General features: G+C 34.2%; 1 protein-coding gene across 1 annotated transcript; it reads left to right on the plus strand.

Moving 5' to 3' along the window:
* Window positions 1-288: 288 nt before the first annotated feature.
* On the plus strand, window positions 289-13,726 carry LOTGIDRAFT_135750 (hypothetical protein; the record flags this gene model as incomplete). The annotated part of the gene is made up of 23 exons (XM_009046343.1): window positions 289-421; window positions 1,263-1,349; window positions 2,016-2,283; window positions 2,586-2,811; window positions 2,940-3,023; window positions 3,243-3,401; window positions 4,020-4,189; window positions 4,390-4,471; window positions 4,936-5,091; window positions 5,552-5,708; window positions 6,387-6,575; window positions 7,021-7,108; window positions 7,322-7,462; window positions 7,882-8,074; window positions 8,484-8,642; window positions 9,095-9,248; window positions 9,778-9,856; window positions 10,491-10,688; window positions 11,053-11,131; window positions 11,611-11,756; window positions 12,339-12,440; window positions 13,003-13,185; window positions 13,558-13,726. 23 exons carry the CDS (start codon window positions 289-291, stop codon window positions 13,724-13,726), a joined length of 3,402 nt encoding a protein of 1,133 aa, XP_009044591.1.
* Window positions 13,727-14,803: the final 1,077 nt, after the last annotated feature.

Raw genomic sequence — 14,803 nt, forward strand, 5'->3', positions numbered from 1 at the left:
TACTCCTTAGTCAGGGCTTCAAAATTTGTTATTAATGTCAAGGTCCACTTGTCAAAACACACAAATCTATGAATGATTAAGACAATCATACAATTAAATCTAAAAGTGGATTTAAAACGTTTTATCTTTCAAAATTGTATATTTTCCAATCAAGCCCTTAGACCTAATTTTATTACATTAGAACATCACTTTAAAACGACTGGATGTACATGACTTCGGAATAATTTGGGGAGATAACTCGCAATATTTTCATCCCACTTCCGCTAATTTAGGATTATAAATACAAAAATGGCAATGGGGAAGATTTTTCGAGTTTTTCATAAATTACCTCCAGATCCCGACACGCCATACAGTGTAATTTTAGAGAGCAAGAACAGAGAGGAAACTGTGATGTTTGAATCGAACGCAGTAGTCATTTTGTGTAAGAATTTAACCATTTTCTGTCACCACAGTCATCTGAGTATCGACTCATTTTCATGATTTATTTGAAAGTGACACTTGACAGTTGACGTCTGGCACTCCTATCTCTTGACTTGCCTCATCAATCATCAATGTTTTTGAAAATGCTCAACAGTCGCCTTCGTTTCTGATTGGTTTACCTTTATTTTGATCGTTTTTTGCACTGCCATAGGCCTATAGACTTAAGAGCCCAAAATACAAGACAGCTCTATCATAGGCGTCTCAGTTTATTATAAGATGACTGGAGTTGTCTTATCATTTAAGTTGTTGTCTTTGATTCAATGTGTCCTGATTCTACTAGCCCCACCAACTCTGCTATCTATAGCAGCAGTATGGTGCAGCATAGTGCTAGGGCTGGGCGATATTGGTTCAAGTTGATTAAGCATTAATACATCACAACATGGGTATATGGTGCGATATTTCTAAAGTATGTTTTTTTCCTGATTTTGTGTAGATGATCTTATCTGGACAAAAAGTTGACAATATGTCATGAAAACTGCCCTATATCATGGTATGGCGATATTTCAATACCGTTTTTTTTAATCAGGCAATATTACTAACAATATAAATTCCTATATTGGTATATCACCTAATTAGTGCCCTTAATGCATGAATGATGATATTCAGTAACTAATACTGTCTGACCATTCCTGGCTAGCATAGGATTTTATGTTAACGCCTTCAACCACCTGTTAAACCTTCTTATATTCTGACAAGTTGTCTGAGTTGTCTTAGGACTGTTGAATAGTAACTTGTTACTTTGAATCAGTCTGATCTCACATGATTTTGTTTTGTTATTGTAGCGTCAGCAGAAGCAGACACAGTAAAGAAGTTTTATAGTAAAATTTTAGATGCTTATGCTTGTCTGGGTGTGCTAAATCTTAATGCTGGTAAATATTCCTGTTTATATTTGTGACCCCGCACATCAAACCAGGTATTAAGTAGCATTTTGTGTATGTAGAGTTATCAGTATATTTGGATTCCTGGCATCATCAGCTACATTTTGATACAAATACCATCTCAATAGCTTTCTCCGTTCAGATGATATAGTCAATTTAATATCCAGATTTGAGTCCCCTTTAATACTTCACTGTCAGCTTATTACTGGGCAGTGCAACTTAATACCTGATACGATGTGCAGGGTCACATTTGATTATTTTCCCAAGCCTTGGCTTCAGATAGGAATACCTTTTATTTCAGCATGATTTTCAGTATGGTTAGATTTAGAAGTTTAGGAGTATTCTCTATTCCTTGTACAATCTTCTTGACCTATTTTCATCATAATTGTTTAAAGGCGACATGTACATATGTTAAGGATATTGTCTTTTTTTCCTCTTAAGTGCTAATTTGATTAAGTTTACTTTAGCTTTTTTAATCAGCTGTACAGATGATGGTTTTTGATCTGGAGAAACATTATGATAATGCTATCTTTATTGAGTAGGCTATACCTGTTTTCTGATTATAATTTCATGAACAAAAGGAAACAATGAAATACAAATAAAACGCAAATATAACAATGTTGGTGGTCAATGATATGTTAATTTGTTTTATTTTAGGCAATCAGAAGATATTGTATTTAGTTCTGGTGACGACTTGTCTTTCTGTGGGTAAAATTGGTGATACAGAAGTTTTTAAAATTACTGCTGTACAACTTGTACCTCTACGAAACGAGCCCAGTGATGAAGAAAGGGTTGTTGAAGTCAGGAAACTTCTCAGCTCTGGCACGTTTTATTTCTCTTGGTGTCAATCTGGTATTCCCTGGGATCTCAGTCTCTGTGCTCAACGAAAACATCAAGATCATGAAACAGATAACAGATTCTTCTGGTAAGTTATAGTAATAGTAATTTCAATCTTTCATACAAATAGTTGTTAAAACTTGGCCAATGTTGATCTGTGGACTTGTCTGTTGTCAGCTATACGACAGAATCCCTGTATTAACAGATAAATACATAAAACTAAGTTATCATTCAATAATACATACAAGAACAACTTTTATAGATAATTTAGTTTTAGTGATTTATAAGCTAGCTGTTCATTGAGTATCTTTTATCTAAAGCTAGTGTTAACAGCATGAGATAGGCTCTTATCAACTTGAAGTAACTGAAATGAGACTTATTTTATTTCAGGAATCGATTACTACATGTCCATTTAAAACGATATGGTATAGATTGTGACCAATGGCTGATCAAGATTATGTGTGGAGCTGTAGAAATAAGAACTATATATGCAGCTCATCGTCAAGCTAAAGCCTGTCTGATATCTAGATTAAGTTGTGAACGAGCCGGGACCAGGTTTAACGTACGAGGAACCAATGATGACGGCCATGTGGCTAATTTTGTTGAAACTGAGCAGGTTAGTTCATTTTGATTTCTTTTTTCCTTTATTTTTTTCCTTTTTTTCTAAAATTTAACGTGGGCTACTTTGCAAGCGTTGCTGCACCACAGAACAGGGTTAAATCAATCGTGTTTGAATTATTTCAGGTGATATTTCTGGATGAGCAAGTATCATCATTTGTAGAAACTCGAGGTTCGGTGCCATTATTCTGGGAACAACCAGGCATTAATGTAAGTATCCTTCATCATTTACAGAAGTGTATTTGAGGCCATCGTTATTTTTACATATTCACAATAATCCATGGTAATGATTCAAAGATTTCACATTCAAAATTTTCCTATCTATTTCCTTCTCCGCCATTTTGAATTCTGTCTGCACCTACTATTCCTCAAATCCCGAACGTGCAAAACTCACCAATCAAACGGCCCCATTTTTTCATGTTTTTCCAGGTTGGTGCACATAAAGTTCACATGTCACGAGGATATGAGACGTCAGCTCCAGCCTATGATCGCCATCTACAAATGATACGTAAACATTACGGGGAACAAGTTATAGTTAATTTATTGGGTAGTAAGGAAGGAGAGAGATTGCTTAGTCAGGCATTTCAGGTAGGGGTTATTTTTATCTCTTAAATGGAATGGATTAAAGACAAAAACACCACACAAACTGTGGCTTGAATTTATTATAGTTAGCAAAGATATTATGCACATCCGGGTATGATTCAAAATATGAACACAACAGTCCAATTTTACTTAATTTGAGTTAGGATAAGTATCAATGACCACAACATAAGTCTGGCTTGTATGGTACTAATTACTGCTAATCTTTTTTTGAATTAAACTAGAATACTCTTGTTTAAATAACAGAATAACAGGGAATATATTAAAGTATAACACACTTCTTAAATAACAAAATATGTGACATGTGTTATACATTTAATAATATATTCCCTTGTTTTTTTTATATGTGTACTCCCTGCTTCTAAATGTCATTCAAATCTTACTTTTGTTTATATAGACTACTTTTGAATTAACTACGCCTCAGTACACATGGTGATTTTCTTGCCAATATAGTGCCTGTATCATTTTGATAGGAGGAGAAAAAATAAGCCTATAAAGGAATTATATTAAAGCTCTTTAAGATTTTTAGATTTTACATGAGAAATCATTTGAAGACACAAAAGTTACTTTGTATTATATCTGACTGTAAATCTGTTTGTATTTCAGAATCATCATAAAGCTTCCTCACATCATGATATAGTTCCATTCATACATTTTGATTATCATGCAGAAATCAAGGGCAGTAATTTAAAAAATCTGGATAAATTAAAAACTAAACTTCTTAAAAAACTTCAGGAGTTCGATTTTTTTGCCAGTGATGGAACAAATATTTTAAGGTAGGTTCAATATTTTCATGCCGTGTTAGAAATGTTCTGCCAACCCTGTCAAATGTTCGAATGAGGTTTACATGCACATGAATATGGATATAAATATGGTTCTTTAGAACATAACAGAGATCTTGAGCAGTTTATATTTTATTATAACATAACTGGGTATAACCATGTAGACTACATTTTGTTATTTTGTGTTATTCCAGACAACAGACTGGTACAATCAGGTCTAACTGTCTTGATTGTCTAGACAGAACTAATGCTGTACAGACCATGCTAGCTATGGAGGTAAATTATTAATATTTCTAAGTTTTCATGTCCTTACATGCCTCTAGAATAAAATAGAGCTGTTAGCTAATGGAACATTATAGCTGGTAAAGTGAAAGTGTCCACCAAAATGAATCACAAAATGTCCAAAAATAGCCAGGCCTTTCAGAGGCAATCTGATCTGGATGCTTTGTTTCTGTGTTTTGTCTGACAAGATTCTGTTTTCAAACTGTTGAAAGTGGTATACGTGTAGTTAGGAAATATATTATTGAGGTTAGATAGTAAGTGACATAGAACAAGAGATCCATAACAATTTCATCAGATCATGGATTGCAAGTGGAGTCAACACCAGAAAGGTACAAAATAAAAAAAATGAAGTCAGTATTTGTATTGTTAGGACCACTAACCAAAACAGATACAGAAAAGTTTCATTTTACATTTTGGTTTCCCCATAATGATTGTCCCAATTTTTGTTTATATTTCAGATTTTGCCTGCTCAAGTAGAGAGTTTAGGATTATCAAACAAACCTCAGATGTTATCAAGATTCCAGGAGGTTTATAAACAGATCTGGGCCTTAAACGGTGACCATGTTAGTCGTATCTACGCTGGTACTGGGGCGCTAGGTGGTGGTAGGTCAAAGGTCAGTTTTAACTAGATATTTCTCTTTAACCCTTTGAACCCTGAGTGTAAATTAAATAAAACGTCATATTTTCTGAACTTCAATTAATAGGTAAAAGTGTATGGCATTAACATTGTGTATTGTCACTTGATAAGTTTAAGCATTATATAAGGTGTAATTATGTGGCTGGTAATCCGTTTGTTAGGGTTGAAGATGGCTGTAGCTATGCTTCCAACTACTAATTATTCTACTAAAAAAAACAATTGACTCTTGGATTCAGTGACCGAATGTTTCACAAACTGAATTACTTATTCAGGGAAAAGTTCCAGTATCATGTACAGTATAGTTCTAGCAGCCATTATGACATCATTGATACGCATGAAAATATTTTATAAAAATGGACAGAGAGAAAAATACTAAAATTAAATGTCCAAAGGTTTATCTACAAGTTATTAATTTCTCACTATCTCTTGTGTTTCAGATCTCTGATGCGTCAAGATCGGCATCTCGAGCTATTCAGAATAATTTTCTAGATAATAGTAAACAAGAGTCAATAGATATATTGTTAGTTGGTAATACATTGATGGGGGAACTAGCTGATAAGGCAAGATCCTTACTAACAACTCGCAGTCTACATGGTAAGAATTATATTTATAATTAACTAGGCCATTTAGTCATGTTGTTTAAGTAAGTTATGGCCCAGTTTAAGATAGAAACTGATACGATGGGAGGTCGGTTTTCGTTTCTAACAACACATAGTCTTCATGGTAAGATATATTTTTGGCCTATAATGGCCATTCTGATCCAAGTTAAGTGCTTATTGTGCCTTCTTTTTTCATCTTTAAAACTGCAGAACTTTAGGATGTAAAGCTACATTCAATGTTCCAAATTTAGTGGAAGATGAATGAAGTAACATATTGAAACTCAAATTAATTTCCAAAAAAAACCCAGAAACCCCCCAAAATGTAGGGTTTAAGTCATATCATTAGCCAAATGTATATCACAACTCCAAAAAAGAAAGAAACAACTATATTTTACAAGGATCCTTTCTACCAGCTGGTCCTTGGTCAAATCTCTTGGTATTGATCTTTCCTGGATTATCCATACCCATTTACAACTGGGTCAATTGGAATTATGAGTGCAGATGACTTATTCAAGGTCTTTCTCACGTGGATCGAGATCAGTATCCATAGCTGCCTTTTGTTCACGTAACCAAGTAAATGACGTCATGTAAAGAACCAACGCTCTAACCGACTGTGCTATAGAACCTCACAAACAACCCTCACAATGAATACAAACATTTTATTTCATTCCAGCTACCCCTGGTATAATTCATGGTATGATCAACAGATATAAAGAATATACCGAACCTAAATCATTACGTATTGGTGTCTGTACTTGGAATGTCAATGGAGGGAAACATTTTCGAAGTATCGCGTATAAACATCAATCGTTAACAGATTGGTTATTAGACGCTCATAAAACGGTTTCCATGGCTAGACCAGGTTTGTCATTTACAGTGTCAACAAAAAAACAAAACAGAGCCCATGAATTTTTATAAAAAGACAGAAGGCATACAATTTTTTAGTAAATCTTACAATGGTCCTGTAGATTTTTAAATATTTGGACAACTTTAAGCAGAAATCGCAGCAAATATCACAGAAGATTTTTTGCAATTGACAATTTCTAGTGATGAATAATACAAGTGTGCTCCAAAAGAAGACATTTGAAGCATATTTGACATTACTTGTATGTAACTCTAACCAAGACAACTGAAACTTTGGGAACTTTTCTTGATACGTGATAAAGTCTGACTTGCAGTTGCATAGTTATTAACTCTGTATCATTAACTCTCAAAATACAAATACTCATTTATTTTCAACGTGCACTTAAAGGCAATAGTTTGATTTAATATTATTCTGTCTGTTATTTTAGAGGATCTATTAGAAGATACAGATTATAACACCCCAGTTGATATCTTCGCTATTGGATTTGAAGAAATCGTCGATCTCAATGCTAGCAATATTATGAAGGCTAGGTAGGAACTTATTTTTAGAATTAACCCAGAATTTTTTTCAAAAATAGAATTTATTTGTTGCATTCTGAAATGAGTATGGGAAATATCACAAAAGTGCATTAAGGCTGTAAAAGTGGATTATTAAATTATTCTCAGAAATAAAGTGGGGGTACAAATTATTTTGCTGTTTTGTCTCCAATGCAATATTTTAACTTTTGTGTTATTATGCTTCAGTACAACTAATGCTCAAGAATGGCAGAAAGAATTAATAAAAACTATATCACGTGATCATAAATACGTAGTTTTAAACAGTATTCAGCTAGTGGGCGTTGTTTTATATGTTTTTGTTCGACCTCAACTAGCTCCCTTTATTAGGTATGTAACTTTATTCCAAAACTTGTAGTCAAATATATAATGTTCTATAATCTAGCTTAGATTGAATCATGTATTTGAACAACAATGTTCTCTGTAAGATGCAGGGTTTGGCAATTTTATGCTCAAAATTTATAGTTCACAGTGCATTACACAACTGACTGACATATTGGATTTAAAAAACCAGTTTAAGAGAAAAAAAATGGCAATGATATTTTGAAATAGATATTTGTTGTAACTTGTAAAATTATACATGTGCATTTGTGCAAGACGCTCAATTCCTACTTTCAGAATTCAGAATAAACGTCAATCTATTATCTGTTACCTAAATATGATTATCTGCCAGTGCCAGAACAGGATATACTGTAATGCAAAGGGTTTATACATTTGCAGTTTCACTTTTTTTTTATGGTTTCTTACAGAGATGTAGCTGTAGAAAAGGTGAAAACAGGCCTAGGGGGAGCCACTGGTAATAAAGGTGGCGTAGCAATAAGATTTTTAATACATAGTACGTCTGTATGCTTTGTTTGTGCTCATTTGGCTGCGGGACAGTCACAAGTCAGTGACAGGAACGCAGATTACGCTGAAATTATGAGAAGGATGGCTTTTCCTATGGTAAGTAAGAAAGGCTTTCATTGGACAATGTAGTTTCTGTTTTTCAAGGGGTACAGGGTGATGATATTAACATTGAGGGATGTGGGAAACAGATAGGGTAAGGAATGATGGCTATTAGGGGGATTTAAAGATGGTGCATGTTATCAGCTTACATAGCGAGTTTGATGTTCAAAGATTTGTTGTAAACTGAGCTGTAAATCTTCACCATTTTCCAAAGAAAATTTTTACAAGGATAACAACTCAGATTCTCAAAAATCCTTTCTACCAGCTGGTCTTTGGCCAAACTTTTTGATCTCATTTTGCTGAAAGCATTTAAAAGGACAACCATAGATTCCCTTGATTATGCTTTTGGGGAGGTCCTCCAAATGGGACCAAATTATAATTGATGATTTTGCCGTAAATGTTTCAGGGACGTACCATCCAATCCCATGATTATGTATTTTGGTGTGGTGATTTTAACTATAGAATTGATCTACCCGGTGATGAAGTAAAGGAATTGGTCAAAAATGAGAATTTTGGAGCTCTACAGGCTTGTGATCAGTTGAATAAAGAACGAGCTGAAGGAAAGGTAAGTCATATAAATTCAGGCTTGGGTATGAATGAGCTTGGACACCTCTAATACTGTCAAGTGTTCTTGGGTCCTCTCCATACCTCTACAACTTCAGTTGAATGGGAATATGGGCCAATTTACTTAGTATTTTTTCAAATATCTATATCATAATTTAAAATCAGAGTAGAAACTTATGTTATGGTTAAAAGAAATTGAAAATCAAACTATTTCTAAAGAGTTATTAGTAAAAAATTTTTGTGTTTAAAGTTTGGATCCAGATTTGGAACATAATCCCCGTAAAGATTAGTTTAACCTGACCTTTAGCTGGATCCATTCTTTAGTACTTGCATACAAGCTGATACTTACACCATATGTCTTGTCATTTCTCTTCAAAATGCCTTTTAAACTGAATGAGTCAGTGCCAATGTTTCTTAGAGTTGGCACCTAATTCCTATTATTGTATATTTCAGACATTTCAAGGCTTCAATGAAGGAGTAACCAACTTTCCTCCTACGTATAAATATGATTTATTTAGTGATGATTTTGATACCAGTGAGAAATGTCGAGCTCCAGCCTGGACTGACAGAGTTTTATGGAGAAGACGACATATTTTACCACAGGAAGGTTAGGACATTATAGTGATACAGGGCCATGTTCCACAAAAATCTTACTATAAGAAATTGTCGTATTTGTAGAATTTTACTTTGAGATATACCAAAGCATGCCAAAATTTATTGAGCATTACAGTCAAAACTGTGGCATGAGATTGTAACCATCTTTTCCTCTATGTAAATCACTGTAATAAAGTTATTAGAAATCCTATATCAGCCAGTCAGTCTAGTATACAATTTGGTGGTAAGATTGTAGAAGGGGGCTCAGTCCTCTAAAAATATTTGACTCACCAGCTAATATAACTCTACTCTTGATATCACTTTTTAGTATTAAAATCTGATACCAAGTTCTACAACAATTAATGAATAATAAGTCCAGGGTGTTATTGGCACTGATAATAATTTTATGTCTGAAACATTTGTCAGCAGCATGAGATGAGCTCTAGTCAATTAGGAGAAGCCGGTTAACCGTATACCAAAAATATTTCTCAACATATTCTTCTAATTTTTTTTTTAACATCTTTGTGTCAATTTTGTTGTAGCTGAAGAGGAAGATCCAGACTGGAATCCTGGGAAATTAATTTTATACACGAGAGCTGAACTTCGTACTTCAGATCATAGGTAAGAGAAACATGTTTTAAGATATCGATAAAGAATGAATGTTGAGGTGCTTGTGCTCAGCGATGTTTCATAGCTTTAGCATCATATTCTCGAAACTTCCTGACCACAAAAAAACTGACAACAATAGATGAAATTAATTGTATTTACGAGATGAACTTCGTACTTCAGATAGGTAAGAGAATGTTCTCTGACAGACTGGTGATTGACAGGTAATTTATCGCTGAAGTGTCTATTTTTGCTGTAGTTTTAGTAGCATGCAATTAAGACTTTCTTAATACAGAAAAAATGGCATTATAAACCTAGTTGGGATGGTGTGAAAAGTTAACTGAGATTATATGGAATGAGATGAAATCAGCATAACAAAATACAATATATAGATTGTTGTATTCAGTGTGAATGTAACAGAGTAGCTAGTACCAATGTCTCAAAAAATTTACCTCATTGCACACTGCATGGTGTTTCCCATCTTCATTAGTTCCATCAAGAGCAGAAAATATGAAAGTGCTGTAGACAGCTTATTTTCACTTGGATTTATATTTACACCCTTTGAAGGCTGAGTCTTAATTTAAAAATTTCACTGTGTACCCTAATCGACAAAAACCTGCCTCGCAACATTTAACAAAATATTTTTCAGACCTGTGATTGGACTGTTCGATATTGAAGTATTGAGTGTAGATGAATCAGCGAAAGAGAGGGTCTTCCAGGAAGTGATTGGTGAACAGGGACCACCAGATGGCACTGTTATCATTTCCATGGAAACAGAAATGTCAGACGACACTGTCAATGAGATCGTGGAGTTGTTTAATGAAGTGGGAGAAATTATTGTTGTCAGGTTGGTTCCTTTCTATTCCTTTTTCAGGTTTTCTCATCCAGGGTTTTGTCATAATACGCAGAAATCATAGGCAAAAGCTTAAATTTGAGGATTTTTCACTTACCATTTTTAGAGTTATTGCCCTTGATTGATATAATAAAAGCATGGAGATTGAATCTTATGTTTTGAAATATTATTTTTGTGGTATGCTTATTTAACTTTTTTAAGTTGTGATTCAGAGTTGACAAATTTAGCGATAGTGTGGCTATTTATTCTACTCATAAAGCATCTTTCCATGCAGTAGAAGAATGCTCAATGTGTCAGGTGTCCTGAAAGAGTGGGCATGCCCTTCCTAGTTTAATATTTTGAAATGATTTTAATATAGATTTGTGGGAGATGATATGTGGGTGATATATAGAAATGGTCAACATGCAATAGAGGCTTTAAAATACCATCAACATCAGGTAGGTTAAATATTTATGAACCAGTTGACTTTTCTACCAATGATAACCAAGTGTTCCCATTCTGTGTCAATTGTGGAAGTAAAACATTTCAACAACTCATCAGAAGCTTTCAGTTGTGCATATTCTGACCAATCATTGTCATGTATTATTAAACCAGTTGACTTCTAAGCCAATAATAATGCAGTATTACAATTCCTATTCCAGTTCTCAAGTGGTACTGTTAGTGTGTGCATTTCTGTGTATTTCGGCCAATCCCTATCAAGCATTGCTAAACCATCTGAATTTTTAAGCCAATAAAAAGGAAGCAGTATTACCATTCCTATTCTAGTTACCAAGTGGTACTATCAATATTAGGTTAAAAACTAAGGAACACTTAATAGGTTTTCGGTAGTGCAAATTCTGACCAATCATTATCAAGTATTGATAAACCAGATGACTTCTAATCCAATTATAACCCAGTATCACTATTCCTATTCCAGTTATCAAGTGGTACTATCAGTGTCAGGTTAAAAACTGAAGAATGGAAACAAGTAATTGAAGATGAGATGAAATTGTGTGCGTTGAATACAGAGGCCATGTTTAATGTTTTTACCAATAGTTTATTAGGAGATGATTTTAGTGTACCGTCTATGGAATTCAGCATGGTCGATGGTAAGTCTTTCTTTTTGTGTTGATTTTTTTTGTTTTCTTCTTAATGGCAGCCTTTTCCGAGTTCTTTGGATCCATGAATAAAGACGTTGGAGTCAATAGTTGACAAATTTTGATTCTTAGGTATTATTATAAGCTGTGTGTACTCTCTGAAATAGATGCTAATACAGACTCAAATGCCAAATTACATTACATCTGAATATCTAAAGTTTACCGAAGTTCTTTGTTCGCTTTCAATGTATTGAGAATCATATTTTTCATACTTATCCCTAAGCATATAACTTATAAGATGTTTCTTAAAGAATTCCACCTTTTTGTTTAATTGAAGTTTAATTGGCAAAGAAACATCATTGGGCCATACAAAATAAATAGTCTGTTTTACAGCCCTTTTTTTCAAAAATCGGGGCGAGAGGGTGAATTTCTTATTTATCAAGCGCTTTTTAAGATTTTCAACTGGAATAAATCGGAGCGAGCGGAAGCATTTATTATTTATTACCACAAATTTAATGTACATTTGATATTAAGTTAACAATCAGGCAGTTTTGGGCCTGTAAAACAGACTATTTATTTCGTATGGCCATACTATTGATCATTTGTATGGACCCTCAGTCAATAACCTTGTAATGGTAAATTTGAGGCCCATAGACGCTAGTATTGAAGGGTTAAAATGCCATCATATACTATCGTTTATATGGTTTATTTATTTAGGTTTTTTTTGTTATAAATAACTTATATATTGAATTTAAAGTTAACCACAGCCACTAATGACTTGTAGAATCGTTAATAATTTTATATAATTATTTTTCTAGATGATGAAGATGAAATTGCAGAAAGTTTATCAGCAGCAGACATCATTTTATCTCGCTCTAACACTCCCGTTTCTGGTGAGGGTACTTTCATTTAAAAATTTGAAATAAAATTTGTTAGTGGCAAATTTCACAAAGTCCTAATTTACGAGGATTTAAGTAAAGTATATTAAAATGCAATTTTACAAATGCTTTTTATCTGTCATCTGACCTGTATGTTACGAATCATGTCAACTGATGACTCTGTTTTGGTTTAATTTTCTTCATTGCACACTTCATGGCATTGCCCTTCATTATCAACCCAACCAGGAGTAGAAAAGTAGGATTTAAAACTATATATTTCATTTCGATCAATTTTAAACTGATCATAGAAATAAAACGACAATTCTGACAATAAATGAATTTGTTTTCAGGAAGAAGCAGCCCTGCCGTGTCTGATGATGGTGTTTTAGATATACCAGGAGGTCCACCCTGTCGACCCCAACCTCCATCCCGACCCCCAGCAGCGCCTAGTTCTAGACCCACAGCACCAACTGACGGACCACAATTAATTGTTCCAGAGAAAACTAACAGAGTTTCTTCCGTTTCCCCAGAGGTAGGGTTCTACTGTTATTTTAATTTTGAGTTGGATGAACCATGAATTCATATTCATTATTACAAGGATTCACTTAGGATCGTTTCTACTAGCTGGTAAGGGTATCTATCTCCATCAGTCAAGTTTTCAAGTAGACATCTGTGGTTCTTGCGATTTTATTAAAAACATTTTATGATGTAGCTATAGGACTTGCAGGAACTACAGACGTATGACTGAAAATTGGAATAGTGAAAATAAATGCTTTAAGTGTCCCTGATACAGATAAAAAATTTAGAAAACTTTTGATAAAGAAGTCTGTTGTCACTACTAAGATACGAAAAAAAAAAACGTGTGAAGACACAGGGTCAAAATAATAATTTGTAATTTCAGGTGTCGAGAAAGAAACCACCTGAGAGACCTTCAGCTCCTCCTGCTAGACCCCCACCCCCTCAACGTCCCCCTGGAGGTCCGCTCCGCCCAGCCCCTGGGTCCAAACCAGCTCCAGGTAATATTTATTATCATAATTTCAGACAGAAGGGGGTTGATTTGGGTCTTGAATCTATGTAAATAGTCTTCTGAAATACATTCATATTCATTGATACACATAGCTAAGAAGACTCAAATTTCAATCAACAATAAACACTGATTACCATAGCTGAATATTTCCTGTTTCTGAGACTAAGGAATCCAAATATGGTGAAATGGAACTGTAACACTTTAGACAAAAAATGACAAAAAGAATTGATAACTTTTCATATCTTTTAATTTACAGGTTTACCTAACAGACCAACAGCTGGTCCCCCTAAAATACGACAGCCATTGAGACCTCCCCCCAAAAACAAGAAAAATCCCAAGGTTGGTATATTTACTATTTCAATATTTTAGTTTTGTTTTTGCCCAGACGACCTGTACATTAGAAAATATCAGGCATAAACACTAAGATATATGGATATACTACTTCTGAATTTATCACTAATACATTTTAAAACACATACAGATAACTTTATCGTATATCCATTCAATATATCTTAGTGTTTTAACGTAACCTTCCTATCTCTATAAATAAACCAATTTCAAACAATCCGTACAATAATGAAACTCGAAACACAAATAACATATTAGGGAAACATTGGTAGCAGCTAATGAACTTTTCACATGAGGAAGTATATCAATTATTAGTGATTAAGTATATCATGATGAAAAGTGGTATCAGGTGTCTAAGAGAGTAAGTATACCCTGCCTGGTGCCACACCCGTCATATCTGCTTATAGGTCTTACAAACATTATATTAGATCTTGTGTGATATTTTCTTCAGGTCTCAACTATAGGACTACCTACCAATGTATCGCATCATGGTCACGCAGCGAGTGAGGAGGAGGCCAGAGAGTTGATAGAGAAGTTAATGGGAGGATCAGGCTCTGGGGGTTCTCTCCCTGCTCCGCAATTACAACCAGGTATAGTCTCTTGCTATCCAGGCACTTATTTTACCAGGTTTGAACATCATTTCTCAACGATTCTTTCTACCAGCTATCTGCATCACGAGGAAATATGACTTAGACACTTAGAGGGACAGGTGGGCCATTTTTGACCAATCATTCTTAAGTCTCAGAAACAGGAATTTTTTAGCTGAGCTTATCAGTAATA

This window comes from Lottia gigantea (assembly GCF_000327385.1).
Source record: "Lottia gigantea unplaced genomic scaffold LOTGIsca_100, whole genome shotgun sequence".
NCBI classification, from domain to species: domain Eukaryota; kingdom Metazoa; phylum Mollusca; class Gastropoda; family Lottiidae; genus Lottia; species Lottia gigantea.